This window comes from Rattus norvegicus, chromosome 15 (genome assembly GCF_036323735.1).
Source record: "Rattus norvegicus strain BN/NHsdMcwi chromosome 15, GRCr8, whole genome shotgun sequence".
NCBI lineage: Eukaryota > Metazoa > Chordata > Mammalia > Rodentia > Muridae > Rattus > Rattus norvegicus.
Window position 1 is genome coordinate 34,046,261 of NC_086033.1, and position 17,584 is coordinate 34,063,844.

The 17,584-nt window shown below is 42.0% G+C and overlaps 1 protein-coding gene and 1 non-coding gene across 2 annotated transcripts; one reads left to right on the top strand and one right to left on the bottom strand.

Annotated features, from left to right (window-relative positions):
- Positions 1–892: 892 nt before the first annotated feature.
- Positions 893–1,021, top strand: LOC134478787 (small nucleolar RNA SNORA17). The gene has a single exon (XR_010058274.1). It is a non-coding gene; the product is annotated as a small nucleolar RNA SNORA17 (small nucleolar RNA).
- A 9,596-nt stretch (positions 1,022–10,617) lies between these two features.
- Gzmbl1 (Granszyme B-like 1) lies at positions 10,618–14,431 on the bottom strand. Its single transcript, XM_039094069.2, has 6 exons — positions 14,407–14,431; positions 13,889–14,005; positions 12,875–13,025; positions 12,376–12,511; positions 11,990–12,250; positions 10,618–11,359 (listed from the first exon to the last, which is right to left on the bottom strand). Exons 1-6 carry the CDS (start codon positions 14,429–14,431, stop codon positions 11,216–11,218), a joined length of 834 nt encoding a protein of 277 aa, XP_038949997.1. The 3' UTR covers positions 10,618–11,215.
- Between the last annotated feature and the right edge of the window lie 3,153 nt (positions 14,432–17,584).

Here is a 17,584-nt window from a genome sequence, read left to right on the forward strand (position 1 = left end):
ACATTGCAAGGCACATGAGGCAGATCCCTCCATCATCAGTAAAGGCAATAATCACACCAACACGACAGCCTGTCAAGCTGCCGTTTTATCCCTTACAATTCATCACACTTCTCTCTGGACCACCCTACTACATAACCCAGAAAACAACATATATAATCGTCTTTTAGCACAGGACACAACCCTCTACTTACATCAAATATTTCACTCTAATAATAAATCACTTTTCTCCTTTCCTCAAAACCATCTGACTCTCATGCCATTAGATAAGAACCTAACCCAAACCTGCAATGTATGTCAGCAAAATAAACCACCTCCACTATATGATGCCCTCGTATTCCTACTCACCAAGTTATAAAGGCTTGAAGTTATAAAACCTAAAACAATATTCTAAGGTATAAAATGTAAGTGTAAAGATCTGAGAATATAAAAGCTACCCCGCGAGAGCCTGTAAGATGGTCTAAGGTAGTGTTTTAAGGTCTAAGGATGTGGAAGCTTAAGTAAGTTGTGAGGGTTTATTTATGAATCTGAAATAAATAAAAAGGTGTTTAAGATATCTTGCTCTCTGTCTATGATATTGTTTGACTTTACTTTAACAGAAAGATATACATCGGCTGCTCTTTCTATAATATATATTTCAGTAAGATTACAAAAAGTGGTACAATTTTATCTCTTTTTATAAACCTAAGAATTCTCATAAATGGACTTAATCTACCTCATACAGGTCAAATGAACTCCAAATTGACTTCTGTCGATCAACAGCCTAAAATTTCCCCACCTATTTCTGAGCATGGGATCTCTCTCCCTTTTCGTGGTCTTCTCCCCCTAACTGCTAGGACCATGGGTGTGGAAATTTCATATGTACACCAAAGATTTTTTAAACAGTTTCCTGCTTGCTGCCCTTAGAGCCATTGTAGATGTGGCTGCGCTTTCACATGTTCATCAGTGGGTGGCAGAGAAGAGAGGGGCTATGTCCACACTCAGTGTTCTGACCTATGAATATGTAAAGGATTAATGCAACATTCCCTACAGAAAGGAAGCCTAAGACCACCTCCAGTACAGCACCAAGGGTCCAGACAGAGAGTTAACCTGAGATGAACACCAGTCTGGCAACATGCAGGCCTAGAAGGGGGCAGATGACCCATGTGTGGCACCATAATATATGAGCAGTGCACAGCACTCCTGAGACTACTCCTGGATGACCCCAGACACTCAGAGACCATGGGCACTACTAAGAAAATCAAATAAGTAGTGGAGAAATGAAAGAAAAGAGAAACAGAAATATGTGAGCACAATGAAGAAAAGCAGAACTGAAGACTCAAGGTAGTGAGAAATAGCCTGTTGTAGATAACTGGTGATGCCACCTGATGAGCACAGAGCCTGTGCTGCCACTGAGGGTCACATCTGGGTCCATGGCCCTGCAGTAGGAGGGTTCTGTTACCATCAAAGGCCAGGTGGATGTTCTTGGTCTGGGCTGCTACTGAGGAATATTTCATTGTCTCAAGACTGTGCACAACTGGTCCTACCCCTCACCTGGGCATGATGGGGGAACTGGCCCTAGAGGCATGCGAGCAGAAGAGCAGACCTCAGCCTCCTGCTGCAGTACTCAGAAGAGCTGAGCTGCACAATTAGAGGAGTTGTGAGGGATCTGGCCCTGAGGATGCAAGTGTGGAAGATCTGGCTCTATCACTGGATTTTCTGTGGTGACATGAATGAATGATGGATACCTTTCTTCCCCCTCACCCCTCACCACTTGTGGCAGGTGCACGAACCAGCTCTGGGGTCATTAGAGTAGGAGAGGTAGCCCTCCCTACCCCCTAACCTGCTACAGCACTCTGGAAAGCAAGCCCTGTACTTCCCCTGGGCAGCACAGGAGAGCTAGGCCTGGATATAAGACTGCAGGAGAGCCAACCCCAGGGCTTGAGTACAGACGAGCTGGCTCTGCCTTTTGGCTGCTGGACAGTGGTGCTGGTGAGGGAGAGACACGTTTTCCTCTCCCTTAACCCTCCCATTTATGGCAGACCAAAGAGCTGGCCATATCCCTCATTGGCAGCACCCTGAGCTGACCCTGTACCTCACCTGGGCAGAACGGTAAACCTGCTCCCGATTGCAGGGTTTGCAAGTGAGCTGGAATGAAGGACATGAAAGCTGAGAGCCAGCAGGCTGTCCATCTCAGATGCCTCTCAGGCCCAGATTCAGGGCTTTGAATTGACCTGTCCCAACATCAGCAAACTGCCTGAGTACATGAAGAAGCTGTCCTACAAATCTAAAACTAAAGCATCTCCATGATGCAGGGCAGGAACAGAGTATCTGAGAGAAGTCCCAGTGAGATTCCAGTATTAATAGAGTAGCAGAAACCAGGGGCTTCATACCAGACCAATGAGTCATTGCAATGAACGCTTACAAGTAAAGAGGTGTACAAAAGGGTACACTGTAGGACACACTGCAGCACACTACAGAGTCCACAATGTGATATTTTTCTCTGTTGAGCAGCAGAGGTTGCAAAGGTGGAGGGTGGGAATTAAGAGGAGGGGAAGGTGCATTGCCTGAGGCCAGCTCCAGGCTGGGTCCTCTCTGAAGCTGGGGGCAACAGTTGAATTCCTTTCTATAATAACATATAACTATCTTGACTTTTAGTTACTCTGCAGCCAGAAGCTGCAGACTTCTGGATTTACTGACACTTGTTGCTAACAGTGGGTGGTTAGATAAAGGATTTATCGCTATTGTTCCCATCTAGGGCCAGGCAGCCAGAAGCCCTTCACTGGAATGGCTGGTAAACTCTGTGAACCAGAGAAAATGAAAAGGAAAAGAATTAAGATGTGTTTTATAGTCAATATGAAGAGTACAGACACATATGCATTCATACATACATTTTCATTTACATTCTCACTTACACATTAACACATTCACATTTTTGTTGGACCCAACCAGCTGTCTCATTTGCTCCACAAATATTCATGCGTGCTTATATATGCATGAGTACCTACACATGTATATATAGACAGACAGATACATTTGGAGGGATGGATGGATGGATGGATGGATGGATGGATGGATGGATGGATAAGGCAGAGCTACCCAAGCTAAACTACTTAACCAACAACTTTATTTCTTTTCCTTGGACTTTTTATACAATCTTAGAGAAAAAGTTCTTTAGAGGATTTCCTCAAAGATAAAATGTTACATAAATTCGGAGTTACAGAAAGATGTTGATATTAAGTTCAAAGCAGTGTTTCATTCTAATATACTCCTTATAAGTTCAAAGCAACAGTTTTTACATGGCCTTGAGTTACAGTGCACATCTGTAGCTATATCCTTGGACCTAAATGTTTTCCTGGAACACAAATTTGTCCCAAGCTTATTTCTCTTTTTAGTGTAATTATGAAAGCTCTTTGTATTTCTTATTATGCAGCCTTTACTTACTATTATGAGGAGTGGGCACATATTCGTCTTGATTCTACTTTATTACATCTTTCTAGCAAAAAAACTAAAACCAACTCTTAAAGCTTTCTTCTTAAGCCCCTAACTTAGCAGAGACTTAAGTGCCAGACAATTCTCTAGGACCCTTTCTGCTCAGAGGAGAACATGAGGAAGCACTGGGGAGGATTCTAGGAGAGGGTGACCAGGAGGGGGCAGTGAGTAGGTAGTAAAGTGAATAAGTAAAAAATAAAATTAAACAAAAATTTTTCCTCCTAAAATTGTTTGAATGAAATCAGGAGTTCTATAAAACCATTAACTCCTCTAAACAACCTTAATTCATGAAAGTTCATCTATACGTTGACCTTTAAGAAATCTGCTAAAATGGTGGGCCACCTTCAGGAAGGCCACCTGCTAGCCTTAGTTTCTCCTAAATGGCACCTAACAGTCCAGTGCATGACATGAAATTCACAAAGAACCAATAAAAATGTTTTTATTATTTCCCCTAAATTCCTTAACTTTCCTTTCTGTTCCTAGTTTATAGGTCCCAACTGGTTTCAAATCAATTGCATGATACTCCAGCAACTCAGAGTTCCCAAATGCTCCCTCAGAATCTGCATTCCAGACAACTCCAAAGCAACTAGACCAATATGGTCCCACAGAGCCTGGCATCAAATGGCACAGCATAGACTCCCTGATCTTGAAAACCATTCCAGCTTCCTTGGGTGTGGATCATTGTCTTTATGCAGGTGAGGGCTGGCAAAGAATGGGGCAGGGCCTAGGATTGGAAAGTGAGAAAGTAGGGTGGGAACATAGTTTTGGTAAAGGGAGAGGGAAGAGAAAAGAAGAAGACCCAAAAGAAGGCTCAAAAGGACCACCCAAATCCACGTGTCATTAATTGGCTACATATAGTTATGAATGTTTCTTAAGAAATGGATTTTTGAGGTCCCCTGCGCTCCAGACACTGCCCTGACCTGAAGGGACTGGATCAACAGTTCTCTGCACCCAAATCTCGTGTTAGAGAGAGCTAAACCTTCAGAGGGGCAGACAGGCCTGAGAAGCCAGAAGAGACTACACTCTGCCCACATTTCTAACTCCAGAGGAAATCACCTAATGCCCTCTGGGACACCTAGTGCACGGGGGCTCCCAGGAAAGGCAGTGCAGGCCCTCCTGGTTGCTGCCCTCATGGAGAGCTCAAAAACAACCACCCATGAGCAACTTGAGCCGCGGGACCAGAGGTAAGACCAACTTTTCTGCTCCAAGGGACCTGACTGGTGGCCTCAGGACATAGGCCCACAGGAACAGCCGAAGACCAGTAGATAGGAAAGACTACACGCCTGAAAGCAGAACACTCTGTTCCCATATATGGCTAAAGGGAAACAGGAAAACGAGTCTACAGCACGCCTGACACACAGGTCTATTGGATATTCTAGCCACTGTCAGAAATAGCAGAACAAAGTAACACCAGAGACAATCTGATGGCGAGAGGCAAGCACAGGAAACCAAGCAACAGAAACCAGGACTACATGGCATCATCAGAGCCCAATTCTCCCACCAAAGCAAACACTGAATATCCAAACACACTAGAAAAGCAAGATCTAGATTTAAAATCATATTTGATCATGATGCTGGAGGACTTCAAGAAAGACATGAAGAACTCCCTTAAAGAAACGCAGGAAAACATAAATAAACAAGTAGGAGCCTATAGAGAGGAATCACAAAAATCCCTGAAAGAATTCCAGGAAAACACAATCAAACAGTTGAAGGAATTAAAAATGGAAATAGAAGCAATGAAGAAAGAACACAGGAAAACAACCCTGGATATAGAAAACCAAAGGAAGAGACAAGGAGCCGTAGACACAAGCATCACCAACAGAATACAAGAGATAGAAGAGAGAATCTCAGGAGCAGAAGATTCCATACAAATCATCAACACAACTGTGAAAGATAATGTAAAACGGAAAAAGCTACTGGTACAAAACGTACAGGGAATCCAGGAGTCAATGAGAAGGTCAAACCTAAGGATAATAGGTATAGAAGTGAGTAAAGACTCCCAGCTCAAAGGAACAGTAAATATCTTCAACAAAATCATAGAAGAAAACGTCCCTAACCTAAAGAAAGAGATGCCCATAAACATACAAGAAGCCAAAGAACTCCAAATAGATTGGATCAGAAAAGAAACTCCTCCCATCACATAATAGTCAAAACACCAAATGCACAAAACAAAGAAAGAATATTAAAAGCAGTAAGGGAAAAAGGTTAAGTAACATATAATTGCAGACCTATCAGAATCACACCGACTTCTCGCCAGAGACTATGAAAGCCAGAAGATCCAGGACAGATGTCATACAGAGCCTAAGAGAACACAAATGCCAGCCCAGGTTACTGTATCCAGCAAACTCTCAATTAACATAGATGGAGAAACCAAGATATTCCATGACAAAACCAAATTTACACAATATCTTTCTACAAATCCAGCACTACAAATAATAATAAATGGTAAAGCCTAACATTAGGAGGCAAGCTACACCCTAGAAAAAGCAAGAAACATCGTCTTGGCAACAAAACAAAGAGAAGAAAAGCACACAAACATAACCTCACATCCAAATATGAATATAACAGGAAGCAATAATCACTATTCCTTAATATCTCTCAACATCAATGGTCTCAACTCCCCAATAAAAAGACATAGAATAACAAACTGGATACGCAATGAGGATCCTGCATTCTGCTGCCTACAGGAAACACACTTCAGGGACAAAGACAGACACTACCTCAGAGTGAAAGGCTGGAAAACAATATTCCAAGCAAATGGTCTGAAGAAGCAAGCTGGGGTAGCCATTTTAATATCAAATAAAATCGATTTTCAACCAAAAGTCATCAAAAAAGATAAGGAAGGACACTTCATATTCATTAAAGGAAAAATCCACAGGTGAACTCTCAATCCTAAATATCTATGCTCCAAATACAAGGGCACCTACATACATAAAAGAAACCTTACGAAAGCTCAAAGCACACTTTGTACCTCACACAATAATTATAGGAGATTTCAACACCCCACTCTCATCAATGGACTGATCATGGAAACAGAAATTAAACAGAGACATAGACAGACTAAGAGAAGTCATGAACCAAATGGACTTAACAGATATTTATAGAACATGTATATCCTAAAGCAAAAGGATATACATTCTTCTCACCACCTCATGGTACTTTCTCCAAAATTGACCATATAATTGGTCATAAAACAGGCCTCAGCAGATACAGAAAGATAGAAATAATCCCATGCGTCCAATCAGACCACCACGGCCTAAAGCTGGTCTTCAATAACAATAAGGGAAGAACACCCACATATACATAGAAGTTGAACAATGCTCTACTCAATGATAGCCTGGTCAAGGAACAAATAAAGAAAGAAATTAAAGACTTCTTAGAATTTAATGAAAATGAAGGTACAACATACCCAAACTTATGGGACACAATGAAAGCTGTGCTAAGAGGAAAACTCATAGCTCTGAGTGTTTCCTTAAGAAACAGGAGAGAGCATATATCAGCAGCTTGACAGCACACCTAAAAGGCCTAGAACATAAAGAAGCAAATACACCCAGGAGGAGTAGAAGGCAGGAAATAATCAAACTCAGAGCTGAAATCAACCAAGTAGAAACAAAAAGGACCATAAAAAGAATCAACAGAACCAAAAGTTGGTTCCTTGAGAAAATCAACAAGAAAGATAAACCCTTAGCTAGACTAACGAGATTACACAGAGAGTGTGTCCAAATTAACAAAATCAGAAATGAAAAGGGAGACATAACTACAGAATCAGAGGAAATTAAAAAAAATCATCATATCCTACTATAAAAGCCTATATTCAACAAAACTTGAAAATATGCAAGAAATGGACACTTTCCTAGACAGATACCAGGTACGGAAGTTAAATCAGAACAGATAAACCATTTAAACAACCCCATAACTCCTAATGAAATAGAAGCAGTCATTAAAGACTGCCAACCAAATAGAGTCCAGGTCCAGATGGGTTCAGTGCAGAATTCTATCAGACCTTCATAGGAGACCTCATACCAATGCTATCCAAACTATTCCACAAAATAGAAACAGATGGAGCACTACCGAATTCCTCCTGTGAAACCACAATTACTCTTATACATAAACCACACAAAGACCCAACAAAGAAATAGAACTTCAGACCAATTTCCCTTAAGTATATTGATGCAAAAATACTCAGCAAAACTCTGGCAAACCGAATCCAAGAGCACATCAAAACAATCATCCACCATGATCAAGTAGGCTTCATCCCAGGCATGCATGAATGGTTTAATATATGGAAAACCATCAACGTGAACCATTATATAAACAAACTGAAAGAACAAAACAACATGATCATTTCATTAGATGCTGAGAAAGCATTTGACAAAATTCAACACCCCTTCATGATAAAAGTCCTGGAAAGAATAGGAATTCAAGGCCCAGACCTAAACATAGTAAAAGCCATGTACAGCAAACCAGTCCCTAACATTAAACTAAATGGAGAGAAACTTGAAGCAATCTCACTAAAATCAGGGACTAGACAAGGCTGCCCACTCTCCCCCTACTTATTCAATATATTTCCTGAAGTTCTAGCCAGAGCAATCAGACAACAAAATGAGATCAAGGGGATACAGATTGGAAAAGTAGAAGTCAAAATATCACTATTTGCAGATGATATGATAGTATATTTAAGTGATCCCAAAAGTACCACCAGAGAACTACTAAAGCTGATAAACAACTTCAGCAAAGTGGCTGGGTATAAAATTAACTCAAATAAATCAGTAGCCTTCCTCTACACAAAAGAGAAACAAGCCGAGAAAGAAATTATGGAAATGACACCCCTCATAATAGTCCCAAATAATATAAAACACCTCGATCTGACTTTAACCAAGCAAGTAAAAAATCTGTACAACAAGAACTTCAAAATTCTGAAGAACGAAATTGAAGAAGACTTCAGAAGATGGAAAGATCTCCCATGCTCATGGATTGGCAATATTAATATACTAAAAATGGCCATTTAACCAAAAGCGATCTACAGATTCAATGCAAACCCCATCAAAATACCAATTCAATTCTTCAAAGAGATAGACAGGTCAATTTGCTAGTTCATCTGGAATAACATAAAACCCAGGATAGCTAAAACTATCCTCAACAGTAAAAGGACCTCTGGGGGAAATCACTATCCCTGAACTCAAGCAGTATTACAGAGCAATAGTGATAAAAACTGCATGGTATTGGTACAGAGACAGACAGATAGACCAGTGCGATACAATTGAAGACCCAGAAATGAACCCACACCCCGATGGTCACTTGATTTTTGACAACGGAGCCAAAACCATCCAATGGGAAAAAGATAGCATTTTCAGCAAATGGTGCTGGTTCAACTGAAGGTCAGTTTTAGAAGAATGCAGATAGATCCATGCTTATCACCCTGTACAAAGCTTAAGTCCAAGTGGATCAAGGACGTCCACATCACACCAGATACACTCAAACTAATAGAAGAAAAAGTGGGGAAGCATCTCGAACACATGGGTTCTGGAAAAAAATTCATGAACAAAACACCAATGGCTTATACTCTAAGATCAAGAATCAACTAATGGGATCTCATTAAACTGCAAAGCTTCTGTAAGGCAAAGTACACTGTGGTTAGGTCAAAATGGCAACCAACAGATTGGGAAAAGATCTTTACGAATCCTACAACAGATAGAGGGCTTATATTCAAAATATACAAAGAACTCAAGAGGTTAGGCCGCAGGGAGACAAATAACCCTATTAAAAAATGGGGTTCAGAGCTAAACAAAGAATTCACATCTGAGGAATGTCAAATGGCTGAGAAACACCTAAAGAAATGTTTAACATCTTTAGTCATAGGGAAATGCAAATCAAAACAACCCTGAGATTTCACTTCACACCAGTGAGAACGGCTAAGATCAAAACTCAGGTGACAGCAAATGCTGGTGAGGATGTGGAGAAAGAGGAACAGTACTCCATCATTGGTGGGATCGCAGACTGGTACAAGCACTCTGTAAATCATTCTGGAGGTTCCTTAGAAAATTGGACATTGAACTACCTGAGGACCCAGCTATACCTCTCTTGGGCATATACCCAAAAGTTACCCAAACATAAAACAAAGACACATGCTCCACTATGTTCATAGCAGCCTTATTTATTACAGCCAGAAGCTGGAAAGAACCCAGATGCCCTCCAACAGAGGAATGGATACAAAAAATGTGGTACATCTACACAATTGAATACTATTCAGCTATCAAAAAAATGACTTTACGAAATTCATAGGCAAATGGATGGAACTGGAAAATATTATCCTGAGTGAGGTAACCCAATCACAGAAAAACACACATGGTATGCATTCATTGATAAGTGGCTATTAGAGCAAAAGTTCGAATTACCCTAGATGCACAGAACACATGAAATTCAAGAAGGATGACCAAAATGGGGATGCTTTACTCCTTCTTTAACAGGGGAACAAGAATACCATTGGCAGGGAATAGAGAAGCAAAGTTTAAAACAGAGGCAGAAGGAACACCCATTCAGAGCCTGCCCCACATGTGGCCCATACATATACAGCCCCCAAACTAGATAAGATCAGTGAAGCAAAGAAGTGCAGTCTGACAGGAAACGGATGTAGATCTCTCGTGAGAGACACAGCCAGAATACAGCAAATACATAGGCGAATGCCATCATTAAACCACTGAACTGAGAACAGGACCCCTTTAGAAGGAATCTTAGAAAGGACTTAAAGAGTGTGAAGGGGTTTGAGACCTCATATGCAAAACAATGCTAACCAACCAGAGCTTCCAGGGACTAAGCCACTACCCAAAGACTATACATGGACTGACCCTGGGTTCCAACCTCATAGGTAGCAATGAATAGCCTAGTAAGAGCACCAGTGGAAGGGTATGCCCTTGGCCTTGCCAAGACTGAAACCCCAGTGAACGTCCTTGTTGGAGAGAGGATGTTATTTTGGGGGAGGATGGGGAGGGGAACACCCATTTAGAATGAGGGAGGGGCTAGGGGGATGAATATCAATCAAAATGTAAATAAGAAATACCCAAGTTAATAAAGATGGAGAAAAAAAGAAAAAGAAAAAATAATGCCTTGTACATTTCATCACTTTTATTAGACAAATTTATGTACTCCCTTCAAAAATAAAAAGTATTTAAATTAGTGGACATGTTAATTAGTTTTCTTTAATCATTTTATATCATTTACATAAAAGATCAGGTTGTACCTTGAAAATGAGCAATTAATATAAAATTTTAAAGGTTTCATTTGATAAGGAAATAGAAAACATAAAAGTCTTCTATTGGGGAAAAATAGCACAGAGAAGCAAAAGGAATTCTATCTATCACTTCTTGCTCTCTTCCAAAGAACACACCAGTGACTTGGGTCAAACTGTGTGAAAATACTGTAGGTAGCTGTTAATGATGACTTGCATTAAATAACATTCTAAGGACTTTGAGGGGAAGTAGTACATGTTTGGGACAATCAAACATTATTTTTCTCTTGTAGAGAGGGTGAACTACCAGATGTCAACTGGGTTGTAACAGCCTTGTGGCAGAAGAGGTATTCCATTCATCTGCCAAGGACAGGGTTGATCCCTGTGGATGGACATGAAACCAGTCTTTCCAGTCAGAAAAAAAGTGCTTTATTCAGTTCCTGCCATCTGTCCTAGAGCAATACTGGACTCAGCTATAGGGAAGGTGGTTAGTCTGGAAATGATCCATGCTGCTTCTTGTAGTTAGTTCTTTTTCATAGTTTTCTTTATCCAGGATAGGAAAGTAGAGACTTTGGTGAATTCCCGTGGAGTTGAACCATCTTTACGTCCATAGGAGACGATGCCTGCGGCCACTTTTTTACACACAAGAGGCCCTCCAGAGTCCCCCTGTGAATTGAGGAGGCACAAGGTACTAAGATATTGTTCACTGTAGTCCCAACCTCCCTCTGATGCCAAGGCTACTCACAGAGAAGCATGACTTGTTTTCTCTGCTTGTGGGAGGTCAGAAGGCAGGCCTGGGGCCCCTTGGACTTTCCAGCTCTGACTGTGGATATGATTAGAGCTGCACCTCCCTCCTGAGGCCAGCCTCTGCCCTTTCCCTGGGTCTGTGATCCACTCTGTGAAGGTGTGTGGGACTCTTGTCCTCAGGCTGTTGTTTAAGGACATGGGGACAGTGAGTGGGCCTGAAGGGAGCATGGAGGGTAAGCACAACTACAAAGTGTGTGTTTGCTCAGAAGAGACACCTGGCCATGTTTACGACATACTTAGGGAGCCCAGTTCTCTAGAGCCTGGGCCTGGAGCTACACGTGCTTTTGCAAACACCTCCTTTTATACAAGCTACCTTCAACAGAGCCTCTTAGCTCGGGGTGGGGGGGCTACTTAGTTATTGGTTCCTGCTGTTACCAGAGAGAAAGAGCATAGCCAAGGGGTAAAGGAGTCCCTTGATGTTTGGGTCTATAGGTGCCAAATTCCTTTTCCCCTCCCACTGAGCCCAGAGGGAACTGAAACCCAACTTACCTGAAAGGAAGCACGTTTGATATTTGGGTCCCCCGCACATATCTCATTGGCTTTGTCATAAACATTTGTTAAGTGGGACTCACACTTCTGATCCTCCTGTACTGTTAGCTCAACTTCTTGTAGTGTGTCTGGGAATTCGCCCATTGGGCCCAGCTTTCCCCAACCAGCCACATAGCACACATCTCCTGGCTTCACTTTGAAGTTGCTTCTGGGCAGATTGAGAGTCTTCACAGCGCTAGTCCTCTTGGCCTTACTCTTCAGCTGTTGGAGTAGAAGCAAGAGTCCAGCTCATGGCCTGCTGAGCTGAGACACCCTGAAGGCCAAGATGGATTGAGAGGGATGGGAGCAAGAGAGACAGTCTGTGGAGGGATGGGATAATGTCTCACCTTTAATAGCATGATGTCATTGGAGATTGTCTTAGCATTATAGGCTGGGTGTGGAATAATTTTCACCACAGGGATGACTTGCTGCTTCTTCTCCTGTTCTTTGATGTTATGGGCCCCTAAAGTGACAATTATTTTACTGCAGAGAGAGCAGAGTGGAGATAAGAGATGTGGAGTCAGAGAGGACGCAGCCCAGGAGGTGTGAAGGACAGGCCTTGCTGAAGGGAGGGGCTACAGCTGAGGGGAGATAAGGAGTAATCTGAACCACTAGTTGCTGCATTAGAGGTGCTCAGTCATCCCTAAGAATGCAAATTGCATAGTTTAGCTCATATTTTAATGTGGACCTTGGTTGAAATGTGTTTGATTCCTTATTGGTGACTGGTGCGAGACTGTTTCTCCCTCATGAGACTTGCTGGGCCCCCTCTCACCTCAAGCTGCTTAGGCTGAAGGCAGAGCCTCCATGGAATCTTCCCAGGGGGGCATGGGCTTTGCTGTTCCTTACCTCCCCAAACAGTGAGCAGCAGTCAGCACAAAGTCCTTTCGTATGAGGAAACCACCACACGTTTTATTCCCAGAATCCTTATCCATGATCTGAAGATAGGCCATGTAGGGTCGAGAGTTGGGGTTGGCTTCATGTCCCCCGATGATCTCCCCTGAAGGGAAAGCCAACCTTTTTGTGGGCACCTGCTAGTCTGTCCACCAGATGAGTTTTGTGTGGTGGCCCAAGACTTTCTAGGCATTTGGGAGCCAGGGAGGCCTGGCATTGAAAGGGACTTGGGAGGTTTGCCCTCATGTTCCCCTTCTTAAAAAGGAGAGAAAGATAGGTCTTGGTCTATCGATCTTCCTTCCACACACTTAGAGGTAAGCATACTATTCTGGACAAGGAAATCCTAAGGATTCAGATTGTCTATCTTCTGACTTCTGGTCCCAGAGAGATTCTAAGGCTTCCTCTTTCTCACTCCCAGCCCTGTGATGCCTGGAATACTGCTGCTTTCTAGGGACCAAGGCTTCAGTTCACACTTTGAGGAATCTTATTTGTTCAGGCCTCCTCACTCACTTTCATTCCTAGATGCAGGTGTTGGCATTCCAAAGAGCAGAGTGCCCAGAGACTCATACTTGAACATTGGGGAACCACCAGAAACCTGTGAAGCACTGAGTTAGAGGAAGGGATCAAGTGGCTTGGGTCAAGCAAAATCACTTTTTCTGAAGACATCAATTCCATTTACTAGGGGGGCACCAGTACCTTAGCTTGTTTGATGAGTTTGTGGTGAGGGGAAGGCCTGTATCGTCACAGATGCAGAAGCCAGGCCCATTCTATGTGCTCCAGGAGAATGTGGTTTCTGTTTTGCAGGTTCCTACCCTTTACCAACTACTTCTAGGAAAATCCACTTTCCAGATGATAAGGGTATGGCTCAGGGAGGGGATATCAATCAGCGGCTCTTCCTGAGAAAGACCTTTACCCTCCTACTACCGGTGACAGTGGGGTTAGACCACTAAAGGGATGTGCTGGTCTCACCTGCCTGTGTCCTGGGGGCCAGAGAGAAGGTCAGCAGGAGCAAGAGGAGCTTCATCTTCCCTGGAAGGCCGCTTAGGTCCCACCGTCGAGAGTGTTGTCCTTGCTCACTTTTCACCTCTAGAAGAGAAAGAAAGCAGAGTGGGTTCTGTGGCCTTAAACCCCCTCTCTGCTTTTATAATGCTTCATCACATGCTTTCTATGAAAACTTCTGCCCTACTGCTTCTGCCTAATGACGTCTTCCGAGTGCCTGTGTGAGAATCATGAAGTAACCACAGCAGAACCCACAGCTAATGCCACAGAGAACCACCACTTACAGCCCATTGCAGGACCACAAAAGCATAGGGTGGGGTTCATAGCAAGTGGTATTAGGGTCCCAGAAACCCAAGTTCCCAGTGGTGGGCCATCTGTTTTTTATGCCACCCTGCTGAGACCATCAGGACAGATGTGCCTTTGGGCTCATCTTTTATCCCAGGACCAAGCATGACCATCTAGAGAGGGTAATCAGGAGCATCCATTACCAATGTACAGTTTTGGGAGAGCCATGGTAGAGTGATGGACAAGGCAGGAACAGACAGGACTACCAAGCACCTGTCACCATATTTAGCACCACAGCTTCAAATGTTCCATGTGGCAAAGCCCTTTCTTATGAAAAGCCTGCATCTGACCATTACTGACAAAGAAAAATAGAGATGGCTGCAGGCTCTGAGAGGGGAATCACTGGCTGAATATTGAATCACCCAGTCATTCCTACTTCTTGGGAAAGATGACATTGTCTGATGCAAACCTGTGAACTAAGGATGGGAAGAATCTGGTTCCCCAAAGGACAATCAGAATCAGATCATTAAATTGCTGACATAGTGCAACATATGAAAAGCCAGGCTGTTAAAACTCAACAATAGCTATTCAAGGTGTGTGTCTGTGTGTGTGTGTGTGTGTGTGTGTGTGTGTGTGTGTGTGTGTGTGTGGGTGCGCGCACGCGCGAGTAAGGAGGTGAACCTTGGCATCATTCTCACATTCTGTCTGCCTTGTTTTTCTTTTTAGGCATGGTCTCTCACTTAGCTTGATGATTATGCTAACTGGCTGGCCAGAGAACCTCAGGTATCTGCCTCTTTCTCTCAGAGCTTGGATTGTAAGTGTTGTCAGCACACCCAGCTTCATCATATAGGCTCTGGGTATGGACTTCATGTCCTCTTGTTTACATGGAAACCACTTTACAGACCCAGCTACTTCCCCAACTTCCTCTTAGTGTCTAAAGAATTTGTCCCCAACTTCTTAGTGTCTTGAGAATTCTATGTGGCTATTCTTACTTAATGTGCAGAGAAAGAAATATATTTATTTAGTATAAATGAATCCCTTTATATCCATATCAGTAGATATTCATTATTTATTCCAAGTCAGCCTGTAATAACAAAGAAACCAAATCAAAATATCACCTCATGATACAAAAGTGAATCATTTTATTCCAATGTTAAAGAAAGTAATGATTGGCTCATAAGATACCACAAAACATGTCTAGGAAGTCCATCCTTTCAGCTCACCTGTATCACAATCGACAATGGTTTTGAGTCATACAATGAACAGCGTCAATAATCTCATCTTTACCTGTGCATCAGGTCACGAAGTCTGCAGAGCCACACCACCATAAAATTTAAAATGTATTCCCTAGGCTTTATTGGCTTTTATTGCTAATGAACGAAATAAGTCTTGCAAAGACAAGTGTGCTTTAAGTTGATATTTCTTAAAAGAAATATAATATAATCAGATTTTAGTGACGAAAATGTTCCCTCATGCAATGAGTTTCCTAGCAGAAAAAAAAGAATTTCTGAACACAAACCATGCTTTTGACTCAGGACTTGGAGGACTCAAGCTGGAACCAACTTTGTGTCTCTCTTTGAGGACTAACTCTTAACATATCTAATGGTACTATGCCAAAGCAAAAGCAACTTGATATAAAATCACAACAATGACCAGTACAGCAACAAATAACCAAGAGTGTAATAGTGGCCCCTATGCATTGGAGCTAACCAACAGCTTTTGGATGAGACTTATGGTCCACTAAGTAGGAGAGAATTCATGTGTGAGACTAGAAACCTTGTCAACTACCTGTGGCTATGAGGTCATGGACCCAAGTGGAGGAGAACCTGCAATTGACACTTTCCTAAAACAGTGTGATCACCAACTATGTTCTACCTCACTTCTGATCAAAGAAGTCTTGTTTGCAGGAGACAGAGACCATTACAGTCATCCATACACCTGTCAAAAGGCAGAGAACAACAGACCGTGGAGAGCCCACCCCAGTGGATACATTCACAGCACAATTCCTATACACAAGGTTCCAGAAATATCACAGAAAAGGGAGCAGAAAGATTATAAGGAGCAGAGGACTGGGATGTCTGCTTAGGACACAGCAGGGCTACTGCATTCATGAAGTCTAAACAACACGGTTGCCTAACACAAGACTTGCACAATGACAACACCGACTGACATTTCAGTGTGGGTGGGGGCACAAGAACCCACCCCTAGATAAAGAATTACAGTGAATTAATGGATAATAAGTGAAGGAGAATCAATCATCTATGCGAATAAACCTCCTGATAGGTTATCTACAAGCAACCCTAAGAAGACTCTCAGGATGTATTTACATAGGTGTGTGTGTGTGTGTGTGTGTGTGTGTGTGTGTGTGTGTGTGTGTGTAGGTGTGTGTGTAGGTGTGTGTGTGTGTAGGGGTGTGTGTGTGTGTGTGTTATAACTAAAGAAGAAGTTGTAAATTTGAGAGGGAGTGAGGTGGATATGGGAGGAGTTGTAGGAGGGAGAGTGTGGGTCAGAAACTATGTAAACACAGTACTTGAATATTTTAGCATATTCTGCAATGTTGACTTATTGATCATGAGTTGCTTTAGTTTATATTTACCTTGTATTTATTACTCCATTGATCTTAAGAAGTAACTTTGCTGGTCATAATAAGCTTTGTTGACACTTATTTACTCTTAAGGCTTGAAAAATACACATTCCATACTTCCTTACCTTTTATGGATTCTGCTGAGAGGTCTGAATTATCATGATTGGTTTGTCTTTGTAAATGAGTTCCTGATTTTCTCCTTCAGCTTTAGTGTCTTTTGTTTGTAGTGTTCACATTTAACTAAAATATGTTGTGGAGAGAGTATTCTCTGTTCTTTTTTCCCTGGGTTTCTAAATGCATCCTGTGTTTAGATGTCCACTTCGTTACATGGATTTCAAATTTTTTCTTTTGTAATTTTATGGAATACGTCTTCTATGCCTTTAAGGTTTTCTTTTAATCTCAGTTTGTTCTATCATATGGATTCTTAGGTTTTGCTTCTTGATTACATCATAGAATTTTTAACAAATTATGATCATGCCTCATTTTTTATTGTGTCTGAATATCACACGCATCAGGTTCGTCTCCCAACTTGTATATTTCGTCTTCTTGAGCTAGTCTATTGGTGATGCATTAACATCCTTAACAAGAAAGCTTTATTTTATTTTTAATTACTTTCAAATGCAAGCATTGTGTGTATCTGTGAGTGTACATGATGCGGTGCCCATGGAAGACAGGGCATTGGAGCCCCTCGATCGGGAGTTGCAGGCAGTTGTGAATTATATGATATGAGTACTGGGAAATGTATTTTAATACTCTATAAGAGAAGTAAGTATTCTTAACTGCTGAGTCACATCTCC